This window comes from Trachemys scripta, chromosome 7, assembly GCF_013100865.1.
Source record: "Trachemys scripta elegans isolate TJP31775 chromosome 7, CAS_Tse_1.0, whole genome shotgun sequence".
Classification (NCBI taxonomy): Eukaryota; Metazoa; Chordata; order Testudines; family Emydidae; genus Trachemys; species Trachemys scripta.
This window is the reverse complement of record NC_048304.1, coordinates 81,990,673-82,004,481: the sequence shown is the minus strand read 5'-3', so window position 1 is coordinate 82,004,481 and position 13,809 is coordinate 81,990,673. Positions and strand designations below refer to the sequence as shown.

Sequence of the window (13,809 nt, the reverse complement as noted above, 5' to 3'; positions counted from 1 at the left end):
TTAACAGGAATAAAGTCAAATGACAATTTTAATAGACTTTAGAACAGAGTGTACGAGTATAAAACACGGGTTTGTATTTCAAAAGTTGCAGGAAGAGAGCCAGTCATTTTAAACAGTCTTCTACAAAATGTATGTCAGTAGATTACATAAAAGACGCTATATACAATATAAAAGAGCAGAAAACAATCCTCACTGTAAAAATAATTTAAAATATCTCCTATAGCACAAACTAATACATTGTGACATGCAAGTGAAAACAAAACATACTGCATTCTTTAATGTAGCCAAATGAAATCTGTCTTAAAATTTGGACCATGAGACAACATGTGAACATTTTTTAGATGAACACAGAAGGCCATTCTTAATACATTTGAAAGTCTCTGAATTACTTAACAGATTTTATGTTTAAAGAACAGCTACTATATATATATATATATTCCAAAATGTAATAAATATTCAAGCAAAGTATGAATAATCTATATCTGTAGAGTTCTTTTGGGTCAGTGTTGCATGGAAGTGGTTTATAGAAAACAAATGCTTCACTTACTACTATACTGTGCAATTTTACAAAACATTTAATTCTAAAAGCATGGAAACAAATCTGCAGTTGAAAAAAAAAATGGTGACATCCAGTTTTAAGGCAACCTAGCATTTGAAGATACGCTGTAGGAGCCAATTTCAGTAGCTGTTTTGCTTTCTAGTACAAAAACACCTAACTAGTAGGTAATAAGGTATCATTCTCCAAATAAGAGACAGAACCTCAAAGAGGCACTCTTTCTGGTTGAGTTATGGTTACACTGCATTTTACCAATTACTTTAGAAGTGTAAGCAGCTAATTGCCAGATTTTTGTGTAATAGAAAGGGGAGAAACTAGTTTAAATGATAAGCATCAAATATTTGGAAAAGATCTTCCCCTATTTACATTCTCCTGAAAGTAAGATTTACAAATTCATAATAGCTTGCATTTTAACATCTTGGCAGTTTATCAGAAAGGATTTATGCAAGCAGTACTACATGGATAGACCTTTTATACATTAACTTGAAAAACTTCTGTAGTTAGAGGATCCAATTTGTTTCTTTAATAGAAACAAATATTTTCATAACATTTCTTACTGTCTTGTTATAGTTTTGAGCCAATATAGAAAATGCTTCATGTCCACAGGATATATCAGTCATCCTTCAAAAACGCTAATTAAGCATGATCCTCTTTAGAGCACTTTATATAAGTCTCAGAAAGGCAAAAACATTTTCAAGTGCTCTCTGTCTGGTTTTATTTTTATCTACTGGCACTGTCTCAAATATACAAAGTAACAAAGCAAAAAGTAGCTGCCACAGAAAGTCTTGGAAAATGCCAGTGTTTAATGACAGATTGTAAAAGAACGAAAGATTTAGCAGAAGCATAAAGAGATTATAAATAAACCAAACTGTTATAAACCATGAGGTGTAAAAATACCATTCTTTGGTCTAGATTAGCTGTTCCCTTTATATTAGTTTAACATTCCAATGGCTTTTTCAAAACTGTTTAAAAATAATATATGTTGAAATTCATTAAGCAAAAATACTGTTTATATCTATATATACACCCATACACACAGATGCCTGATCACACAAATGAACTTAATAAAAGTGAACATAGTGACAATTGCTTAAAGATACTTAGTACCTTTTTAAAATAAAAAAAATTAGTGTTGAATGCAGTTGCAAAATTTTATTGAAAAAAGTTAAAAAAAACTGCATGAAAAATCTGTTTTAGTTGTTTATAAACATTACATCCATATGGTTTCCTTGCTCTAAGTTCAGAAGTAAACATTCATTCCAACATGCCAAAGCTCCTAATGCTGGTGGGAAAGTTCCTGTAACCAGTCAATGATTACTTTACAATTTGTTTGATGGACAATCAATTCCTGCAGCTTCATTTATATAAGCTGGTTCACCAACTGCATCTTGAACAACTCCATCTTCCTCAAATCCAGTCTCCTCTTCTCTCTCTGGAGCATCCTCCTCCTCCATGCCATTATAGAATTCTTCAATCTCACTTTCATCTTCAACATCTAAGCTTGGACTATGACAAGAACCACTATCACTACTACTTCCACAAGAACTAGAAGATAGGACATCGTCTTCAGAGTCTGAGTATACCTCAGCCCCATGGAAAATGTAGCGATTTGGTGGTAAAAATAAGTATTGAGTACCTGGAAATACATTTAATCAATGAAGAGTAATCTGCTTAATTGTTAAGTAAAAATAAACTATGCTGCAGTGCAAGCTTTCTAATCACAAAACCATTTCCAAATGTGCAGTATTATGCAGAAATCTAACAAGAATAAGTTATAAGACCATTATAGTCCAGTATCCTGCATCTAGCAGTGACAAATACCAGATACTTCAGAGGAAAGCAAGGCATTCCTTTCCTCTGTCTTTCCATAACATACTTGTTAAATACAAATTATGCATTACTGTAGAAGAAAGGGATAACGCTTTCCTAATTCCCACTTGTGATCAATTTCAGCCCTAAAGCATGAGGCTGAGTTACTCAGAACAGTATTAGTTTTCAAGGCTTTCAATATTAATATTCATGATCACCCAGTGTTTTTTTTAAAAAGAATCATCTCACACACTTGCAGTAACAAATTCTACAGATAAAAAAAAAAAAAAAAAAAAAAAAAACCACTCTCATGTTGCCTTCTAAACTTACTACCCTTTCATTTCAATGCCTCTGTTCTTGTGGTCTATTCCTTTTAGGGCATTTTATTCACTTTTACTGAAGCAGCACCATATGCATTCTTTACAAATTATTCTTGACTATCCCCTAGATCTCTTCTCTCCATTCAGAGAAGATAGGCATATTTAGGAAATTTCTTAAAATGATGTGTACTTTTTTCTGTTTCAGACATTTTGTTGTTTGCCAGCTTTCTATCTAATCTGTTTTAATCCAACTGAAGTTTCATATTCCTGTAGAGAGTGTTAATCTCATCAGTTCTCTTGTTTTGGTATACTGACCACCCACTTCCATATTGATTCACTGGAGTACCTTTTCTCCATTCTGAGAAGCAAGGATTAGATTCTGAACTCTTTAAAATAAGGAGTATTGGTTTTAATGAGGTAAATCATGTATGCATACTATACTGCATAGTTTAAAAACTAAAGAAAAAAGTTCACTAACACACGAATGGCGGTGTGTTTATAGCCCAGCTTTTTTCATTACTTTCTTACACAAGCAGTTATCTCCCAGATCTATAGATGTTTTCCTAGACTCTTATGCATTATAGTAAATGTTACAATAGCACAAAATCCGGGCTGGGTCCCCATTATACTGGGTGATGTACAAAGAGATAAAGGCTGTGGAGAATTGACAACCTAAAAGCTTGTCAATGCCAATTCATTTTGTAACAGTGAAATGGTAACTTCTATATATTTCATGTCACCAGAACGTTCAACGGGCTATGCCACAGAATTACCATAGAGGTTTGCAGGAACTCCAAAGTTTCTTCAAACTATTACGACTGAAACTTAGTAGGATGAAGTGCTGGTATTAATATCTCACAGCATCACTATTACTGTGTGTAATTACAGTGACAGTTTGAGAAAATTAAATGTCACTTACAAGATTTGCTTCCCACTCAATATCATGCTTTTGTCATCCAAAATATTGCAATATAGCCATTATGCTGAAATGTAAATAAAACTTCCGAGTGTGAAAGGATTAACAAATTACTTTTGGTGAAGCATTAACTTTGGCAGAGTAATTAAAAAACTTTGGTTTTTGATAATCTCCAACTCCCTGAATCTTACTTTTTCCCCATAACACACTTTAATAACTTGTTTATTTCATGCAGGAAAGAGGAGAAAGGATTCTTCAGTTTTTCTTCAGATTCTTTCCATGTCCCTAGTCAAATTGTGCGTTTTTCATTGTCACTGCACATAGACTTATTCCTGCTTGCTTCTCTAAAATAGACTTCACTTTATATATTGCTGAAGTGTCTCCTGAAACAATGTTCTCTACCGCCTCAAACAAATTAACATTTTATTGCTTTAAAATTCAAGATTTCATATCCTACATATGAAAATCAAGATGGTTATAGAATGTGAGTTTACACTTACCATCAAGCCGCTTGCTAATTTGTTCTTTTGCAAATCTGTTTGCCAAACATTTTCTCAATGTTTCAACTGATGAAGTTATTTCATTTTTCTCTTTATTTTCCTCCTTGTTAGATCTATTATCCTTCATATGTTCTGAGTTCATTAGCTGGCCAGTAATACTTTCAGAGTTTTCTGAGCATGCTTGTACTTCTTGCAATTTATCCTCCATGCAATTCCCTTTAGATTCTGAGGGAGGATCAGCATTTTCTGCCTTATCTTCAATTGGATGTTCTGAAAGTACCACTAAAGGATCTGGTGGTGTCATTCTGTTCGGTGAACTAGAGTCTTCAGAAATTTTTAAAGGGGTAGGTGGTAACTCAGCTGAATGCATTTCAAATTCCTTGTGCATTCGTGAGGGCTTTTCTGTTATTTCTGAAAGTTTTACAGAGTTATAGCAAAGTTTTGTATATTCACCACCTAGCCTTTGACATAATTCATTAATAATGACATCACAGTCTCCAAGAAGCTCCACATCAAAGTGTAGATGAGGCAAAGGTTCCCTATTAATTAAGATCTGAGGCACTTCATGGGGGATGGAACCTACACACAGAAAAGATCAGTCACCACAAAACTTTAAAATACTTATTTTTCTAGTAAAGGTTAAATTATGTAACAGCAGTTAGAATGCACTAACATTACTGATAAAACAAAAGTTTGATAGTTGGAGTTCTCCAAGTTCTCTACATATACCCACTTATGAGAGACTAAAACAGAGAAGTTTGAGAAGTAAACAATTAACTTAGTCTAGTTAATTAAAAAAATAGTAATTTCAGATGCTATACCTGCCATTAGTCTACCAACAATTTTGTGGCTTTATAGTCATTGTGATACTGAACTCTATATGATTTTATGAAAATATGCTAATGAGTGACTATAATGTAAGTGGAATGTGCTTCATGCAAAAGGTCTCTTGTAAGGTATCATTACAAAGCTTATAATCTCTAAGGTGCCACAAGTACTCCTGTACTTCATCCTATTTGTATGTATGTATCATTCTTGTATCAATGTTTGAAATATGAAATATAACTCTGAGGTCCTATTGTAATTATGCAAAGTGTGGACCATTAATGGTGGTTTGGAATTTTGATGGCTCCCATTAATCAGGACAATTGACTGTAGATGGCTCTGTTTACTTGTAAGACTTCCTGTATACCTGTGTGTTGGCAAGTGGGTAATGAAGTCTTATAGTGACGTGATCATGTCATCTGAACTGGAATCCATCTTTAACCTGGTGCTTTTCCATTTAGAAGGAGAGGTGGGAACCCAGAGTAGGACAAAGGATTCCCGCCTTGTGCAAAAGATATATAAGGGGGTGGAACAGAACGAAGGGGGCTGCAGTCATGAAAAATCCCCTAGCTACCACCTGAGCTGGAACAAGGACTGTACCGGGGAAAGGATTGTGCCCAGACTAGGAAAGCATCCAGTCTGTGATAGAAGCTTATTGAAACATCTCTGAGGGTGAGATTTTATCTGTATTCCGTTTTCTTACTGTATTAGGCTTAGACTTGCATGTTTTGTTTGATTTTGCTTGGCAATTCACTTTGTTCTGTCTGTTATTACTTGGAACCACTTAAATCCTATTTTTTTGTATTTTATAAAATCGCCTTTTACTTATTAATTAACCCGGAGTATGTATGGAGGGTGGGGGGGGGCGCAAACAGCTGTGAATTTCTCTCTATCAGTGTTATAGAGGGTGAACAATTTATGAGTTTATCCTGTATAAGCTTTATACAGGGTAAAATGGATTTATTTGGGGTTTGGACCCCATTGGAAGCTGGGTACCTGAGTGTTGGAAACAGGAACACTTCTTAAGCTATTTTCAGTTAAGCCTGCAGCTTTCAGGGGACGTGGTTCAAACCTGGGTCTGTGTTTGTAGCAGGCAAGCGTGTCTGGCTCAAACCAGGCAAGGCATTGAAGTCCCAAGCTGCCAGGGAAAACAGGCTTAGAGGTAGTTTCAGCACATCAGGTGGCAGTTCCCAAGGGGGTTTCTGTGATCCAATCCGTCAGTCATTTCCTTTTATTTTTTTAAACAAGTGATCCTCTACTCTGTTACTATGTAAAAAACCTATGCAAACAGAAGAAACTGATTACAGTGAAACAAGTTACTGTCAAATGATCAAAGTAAACAAATAGAAAAGAGACTTCTCTAATCTCTTGGAAAAGTTACAGTAATTTTATGAATTACTTGAAACAATGCAAAAATGTTCAGATACTGTGACTTTCAGTTAATGATATCCCTTTAACTACAGCAAAATCAATGTTCTGAGACTGCAAACCACATTGCATGCAAAGGATTGCTTAACCTGCCTGCCTTTTCATATTTGGAACAAAAAACTTGCTGACCCATCTTTGGTTCTTCAGATAGCTGACTAAAGACATCCAACTTTATCCAACGTGGAAGTAAGGAGAGAAAGGATCTGTGAAGCAAAGCTTTTTTCTACGGTCATAATTTCATGCTCCCCATTCAGCCTAAATGACAAACTTACCTTTGGAGGAAAGAAAGCCCCCAGATAAAACAAACACAGACACTATAATAATGAACAACTGACCAGCAACTGTTCTGAACTAACATTTTTTAACTTGATAAGGCATTCGTACAAATTTGTGAAGAGATACTAATGAACAGAGGCTATTGGTAAACCTAGTGTATACCAGGCAAATAAACCATTGCTGACAATGATTTTCAGTACTTTCTGAAACAGTGAGGGACTAGTTTTGTCCAGTCTGCACCAGCACATAAAACAGTTTTCCACACCAGTTCTGGGGACTCAAGGATACTAAAAAACTTCTAAACAACCACCATACACATTACCTAGTTTTGCACAGTGCTTAAAAACAAAGGCTTGAAAATAAAGATTACATTTAAAGAGGACCTTGAAAAATATACTTTGTCTTTTTTTTTCCAAGCCAACACTCCCCATTAAACCTTTGATTTAAAAAAAAAAAAAAAAAATTATGATCCAAATGCAAGGGAAGAGGAAACATTTGTGAGAAGCAAAGATGGAGAACTAAAACATACAATGAAATCAGACAAATCAACCATTAAGTATTTTTGTGAAGAAATTTAATATTTTAGATTATTTTTGTTGCTTTGATACATTCCTTGTCACTTGTTTAAAAAAATAAATACATTTAGATTTGTTTTGTCCCTCTTATCAGATTTGTGTAGGCAACTTCCTCTAATTATATGCTTGAATTAGAAAAAAGAAGATAGTCAGCCCAGCTTCCACACTGAACCAAAGCCAAGGAAGATCTCAAACATTTGTTGGGATTGTGTGGAACAGAAGCTAGATGATATGCATTACCTTACATTTTTAAATTTATCTTCACCAGAAACTTTTGCATCAGAATGTTTCCTCTGTTATTCCCCAAAATTATTAGCAATAGCCACTTACTTGGAATCAATGCTACTGGTCTTACTTTCAGTGAAGACCCAATAACAATAAGGAGATCAACTTCATCTTTGTCATACTTCATGGCCCTATGGAACTGCTCAGGTAAGTTTTCTCCAAAGAACACTATCTCTGGCTTCATGATGGCAAGTGGTTCATCAGGTGGACACCTGGGACATCTTGGAACAACCTGCATTATAAAAATATTTGATTAATGATCATGGATCCAACTTTTTAAAGTGAAAATCTCAAGTTTGAACAATTCATCATTTATTGTCAAAATGTATACTGTGAAAGGTATTAAAAGTAGCTTCAGTAATTTATGCAGTCTCCTCAGTCTGTTTTTCTGCTCTATGCAGACCTCTTGTGCATCCCAAACTCTGCTGCTCTGCACACACAGTAGCATGTGAGTGACAGAGTATTAGGCTCACTTTGTGCTTTCAGGTAATTTTAAATCAAAGGAAGTACCCAAGAAAATATAACCCACAATCTTTATTTGGCAACTTCTTTACTGAAGTCCAGAACTTAATTTCACACTTCTCTAACATGGGTTTAGTCTACTACTACCCAGCACTGGCTAAATATATTACCATCAAGCAGAATTTATACTGATATTGTTCTGACTAAACAAGAGTTATTAACTGCCAATTCCTGGAAGATGTCCCCGTATAAAACAGCCTTCCCAAAGTGTATACTGTAATAGTTTTACATTTATAGAACCTTTCATCCTGAAGATTTCACAAATTACATGCATATAGTACCACTGAACTCTAGCAGATAGCCAATTAACCACATGCTGCATAATAGGACAGGAAAGATAAATTTTGCATTTTGACACCAGGGTAGACTCCCATCATAAATTTTCCACTCCTGCACAGGACAGAAAAATGCTGTTCACTGGAAACTAATTCTTTGAGAGTGTTGTCTCTATATCTATCTACACTTGTGTAATGCCCACTCCCCTGCAGCCACTGAGCTTTGGGAGCCTTCTGGAAAGCAGTGCCTGTTAAGGATGCACAAGTATCCTCTCTCACAGCTCTGAACGGAGTTTATAGAAGGCTGATGTAGCCCTAACTGCCTGAGTTCTTTCTGCTAAACTACAGAGTGCTAAGAATTTAGGAAAAGAGCGGAAGGAAGGTCAGGAGTGTGAATATACAGAGGCATCACTCTCAAAAAACTACTTACTGCTGAATAATCTTTCTTTGAGGTGTCTGCTGCAGGTTCCCATTTGTAGTCTTGCACGCAGTACAACTCCTAGGAAGGAGGGCTGAGGTATTCTCATTAAACAAAGACTGCAGAACTGCCCTCCCATAGCAAGCATTAGATCTCAATGGATCAAGAGACTAGTGCTGCATAAAGGTGTGAAGAGATCTCCAGGCAGCATCTGCAGACTTTTAAGCCAAAAACTTTCTGAGAGCCAATCTGAAAGCTATATGGAAAAAAGACATCTTAAGTAGAGAACCATGAACTAGTACTGTGGGTGAGAGGCAGAAATAATGGAAGCCAGTGTCAGTATGTGGAACTTGATTTTTCTGATTAAGCTGGTTAGTTTCTGGAGGTCCACAATAGGACAAAAGCCATCTCTGAAAAACCAAAAATAAATAGATTTTTCCCCCTTTTGTATTGAGGCACTTTCTCCGCAATTCCAGTCTTTACACAAGGAATCCACTCCTACTCTGTACAGATTCTCACAAGAGGGATCCCAGAGAAGCGAGATGGCATGAGGGCTGGAAGATGGTATGGAGTGAAGTTGGATCACACATCCAAACTAAATGATCTCTAGTATCCCAAGCCAAAGGGAAATTAACCAAGTGCTCCCCAAAGGGGACAGAGGAGGAGGATAAAGTTGAAACTTGCTCTGGGCTCTCACAGAAAACTTCAGATCTGATGTACTGCTGACAAAGACGACGACAGAGCATTTAGCTGTTCTCTGCCTCTTCTGTTGATGCCAACAACTCCTCTCTGGAACTGCGGTTGGAAACTTAAGGATGTGTAAAGTAAAGTATTCAGTATAAGAAGGAAAATGACATGGAGGCATTCCCTCTTTTGATCTACATTAAGGAGTCCCAGAGACCAAGTAATAGTATCTTTCATTTTCTCGAGATCTCATTTATCTTAAGGCTAAAAAACCCATTCACATGGGCCTGAATCTCAGACAAAAGGCTCAATGACTTGTGACAAAAATATTCTCTCAGTGAAACAGCTGATGCCACTATCCAGTCCATGCTTCAGTGTTATACATCTTCCAGTTACGAACTTCTCTGCTAATTCTCAGGAAGATGATTATTAAGGGGGAGCATCTGTTTCAAAAGCTGACATTTGATACTGAGAAGTTAAAGCTAGAATAGATAGCTGGTCACTCAAATTCCCAGGGTACCTCAGAGTAACCTTCTCCATACACCCATCCCCCAAAATTATTCCTGCTGGCATCTTTGCTGTTGGGAAGGAAGGTCCAACCTGACTTGGAGCTTTTCACTGGCTCTTGACATTACCAGTGAACCAGGGATAAGATGAGTAAAGAAAAATTCCTTTAAGAATGTACAAAAGTTGGTGCATCTTTTTCTGGACTTTTTCTAATTCTAGAACCTCTGCCACATGTCCTAGTAACTCTTGAAATGGCCTGAAGTAATTAGAAGTAAAACAGAAATGATGTCCTCAGGAGAAGTTGAAGAGAAAATATCTTCTTGCTCAAGAGTTCATTCCAGGTCTATAGCCCCTTCTTCCTCTTATCCAGATAAGGTGGTCATGGATACTGGCCAGCAAAGAACACAATGTCACTGGTGATGTTAAAGGTGGACAACACCACTCTGTTTTAGGAGAGGCAGAGAAGCAGGGGCAGAAGAATGAAGTAAAGCAGCAAAATTAAGAGATCTTTTACAATCCTATCATAGGTTAAAAGTAGGTCTCTGCTGATAAGAAGCTGTCTGGAATTTTCATTTCCTTTCCGAACATCCCCCTTTGATTTAGGATGAAATCTGGCTGGAGAAGGAACAAGGCTAAAAAAAGGCAAAATTTCTGTGAAGAATTAAAAGACCCAGGAAACTGCAACGTCCAAGTTTGTATTTAGAAGGAAGCTGGAACGAGGGGAAACAGTCTTCTATAAGGACTTAGTACTGAAAGCTATTTATCTGAAGGAATGGGGAGGGAAATCCTTGTTAGAGGCAAAGGGGCTGCTGAAGTAGAGAACCACCTGGGGTTTCTGAGCTAGGTGAGAGTCTCCTCTATGGAGAGAGCCATTAACTGGCCCCTAAAACAAACACTTTGGGGAGGCAGTGGAGAATTAAGATACAGAAGCAGACAGGATTGGGGACTGAAGATATTGTTCCTCCCTGGGAAGAAGCCTGCTATTGGAGCAGTTTGAAGAATGGGAGGGGGGTAAAACCAAATTTTGAGCATTTTCTTTTCCTCTGATTGACCTATTCCTTGCTCTTAGAAGCCATGTTCAGAAGTGGACACAAACTGCAATAGAAAACATCCCCCCCCCCAACTGTCTGGGATTATTTAAAAAGTCAGGTCCTGCCACAGGAAGATAGTCCTAATTGGTTCCAAATAGTCTTACTGCACTGCTGCAACTAGAAGGAACTGCAAGTGCATGGAGGTGAGCCAGAAAGAGAAGCCCTTTTGATCTTACTGCTAGGCACTGCACTTTTAAACATGCGTAAAATTCCCAAGCAAAGAAAATGCCTGTCTTCCCTAAAGTTTTCTACGACACTATCTACCAGAACTACTGCTAGAATACAAGGAGATGTTGCAGGGAGGGGAAGTGGTGGCAATAGCTAAAATAATAATAATAATCCTGACTGGATAGAATAGGGAGAGCCCAAAAAGAAGTCTCTGTTTTTCTGGTACAAAGGCAGAAGACAAGGCTCTGAGTATCAGTGCAGTGATCCAAGTGTGTCAGCAGAGGGAGAGCTGGCAGCTAACAAACAAACAGCCATGAGAAGCCTCAGTGATGTCAGATTCGAAGCTGAAAACCCACAGATTCAGAGCTGAGGGAGCAACAGGTACCCAGGCAGGAGAAATGGTGCTTATATATAATATTCCTAATAGCAATACAAATAAGATTTTATTCATGGGCATTATTGCACACTTCAAATGTTACAAATAACCCTCAGTGCTGCAGTCACCTCAAAAAGGTCTGTCACATCTCAACTATAGTTCTATTTTTCAATTTAATCTTTACAGTAAACCTATTTTTCAAATAACCTGCTTCCTCTTATACCATTATATTTGAGAATGAGTTTGAATGTTTATGGCCCTTTGTTTGAGTTTCTCATTTAAAAGAGCAACTGTGGATATGCGAAGCATTTGTGGCAGAACCATCTGAGAAGTGGCCTTTAATTAGACAGGCAGAGACCCACCTCCTAGACTAGGACTCCACTTGTGTGAACAAGTTCTTTTCCCCTCCCAGATCCTCCTGGCCAGCTAAGCACCTTCTTAGAAACTCCTCTGCTCCTTGAAGGGGAGGGGATAAAGAGTGGGGCTGGTGCTAAGGTCTGTCCAATATAGTATTGCTCTACATTAGGAAGAGTAGTAGGAACTACTTTGCCTAAATCTGGAGCATGTCACACAAAACAGAGGGCTAGAGAGATGACAATAGCTTCAAACAAGCCTTTGAAAATGTGTGTCAAAGGGCCAATTTGATTCCCCATCTTTTTGATGAAGGACTCAAGAACAGCTTAATAATTTTATCAACTTTCCTTACATATGTCATGTGCTGTTTATCAAATTTTACCCAGACTGAACAAAACTTCCTTGGGACATTTAAAGGAACAGGACACCAGCTCAGCAAGCAGGTGCTTGGAGCGGCCAACGGAGAGGGGTGGTGGTATACCAGGCTCTTTGGCGGCAATTTGGCAGCGGGTCCCTCTCTCCCTCTCGGAGGGAAGGACCTGCCGCTGAAGAAGGACGCAGCAGCAGCAGAGCTACTGCCGAAGTGCCGCCAATCGTAGCTTTTTTTTTTGGGCCAGTCGTGGCGGCAAAAACGCTGGAGCCGGCCCTGTAAAGGAACACTAAGGTTAAAAATATTTGAAGAGTTCCTTACCTGAATTACTATAATCTTACATTAATAAAACCAAGACAACGTTAAATCCACTTTATTTTTTAAACATTTGTATTACGTTCAGCTAATTATGCAGTGAAACTAGATTAGTGAAATTAATTAGAAATTTATCTGGTTCCCATATAATAGTATTTGGATTGCAAGTACGGCAGGAAAATCTTGAAAAATAAATGTAAGCGTTTTGAATTTAATGAAACATTTCAGGTGCACATTTAATACATATATTTAAAAAGCAGAAGCTGACAATTGTCCTTGAAATAATTGGGGATGTTTCTGTAATAACTTCTTGAAAGACTATGACCAGTTAAGTATTTTTTTACCTGATTAAAAATGTCTCCTCGAACAGCTTCACAGTCAACTTTGTATTTACAGATGAGGCAGGAAGCTGTTGCAAAGGAACCTGAAAACAAAATATGGGTGAAGGTGATGTGTGTTAAACTATGCAATAGTGACAATTTGACAAGAATATTATATGGTCTGAAATGATGACTTGCATGTGAAACAGTGCTAAAAAGTCCTAACAAAGTTCACTAATGTCACACACACAAAAGTCAGTTAACTGAATTGAAAGATGGAAACACTTATTTGGTAATATACTTTGACACAAACCCCCAATTTGAGGCATTTGGGCTATGCCTCTCTTCCTATAAAGACCAAGAGCAGTTCAGGCTTGGTTACGTTATGCTCCTTCCACTCATGTCAGGTGAGTATTTCCAAAGTGTTAGGGGAAAAAAAAATTTTTTTTCTAGTAGATTAGAATATAACTTAATACACCTCTACCCCTATATAACACACATTCGGATATAATGCGGTAACACAGTGCTCCGGGGGGGGCGGGGCTGCACACTCCAGCAGATCAAAGCAAGTTCGATATAACGCGGTAAGATTTTTTGGCTCCCAAGAACAGCGTTATATCCAGGTAGAGGTGTACTACTACTTTAAGCAGAGCTAACTATATACAGGAAACCTGAAGATGCCTTCATATAGATAGCTGGAGAATTTCTTGTAGTTCAGACTAAAGTATGTGCACAAGGATTAGTTACTGAAAAGTAATCTGGAAACTAGTTTTCCATTTTGAATCTCTTTTTTCTAGACTGAAATACTTGGGCTGCAGCAAGCAGTCAGTAAGGAGAATAAAGTGTTCATTTTCCCCGCAAAGTAGTAGTTATAAATAGGGCCCTACCGAATTCATGGCCTTGAAAAAACACGTCACGG

The 13,809-nt window shown here is 37.4% G+C and overlaps 1 protein-coding gene across 1 annotated transcript in view; it reads right to left on the bottom strand.

Moving 5' to 3' along the window:
- SIRT1 (sirtuin 1) overlaps positions 1–13,809 on the bottom strand; it is a 31,217-nt gene continuing 17,408 nt past the window's right edge. The window contains 4 exon segments of the mRNA XM_034775481.1: positions 1–2,192; positions 4,102–4,680; positions 7,536–7,722; positions 12,915–12,994. Of these exon segments, the coding sequence (XP_034631372.1) occupies positions 1,876–2,192; positions 4,102–4,680; positions 7,536–7,722; positions 12,915–12,994 (1,163 nt within the window). The 3' untranslated portion in view covers positions 1–1,875.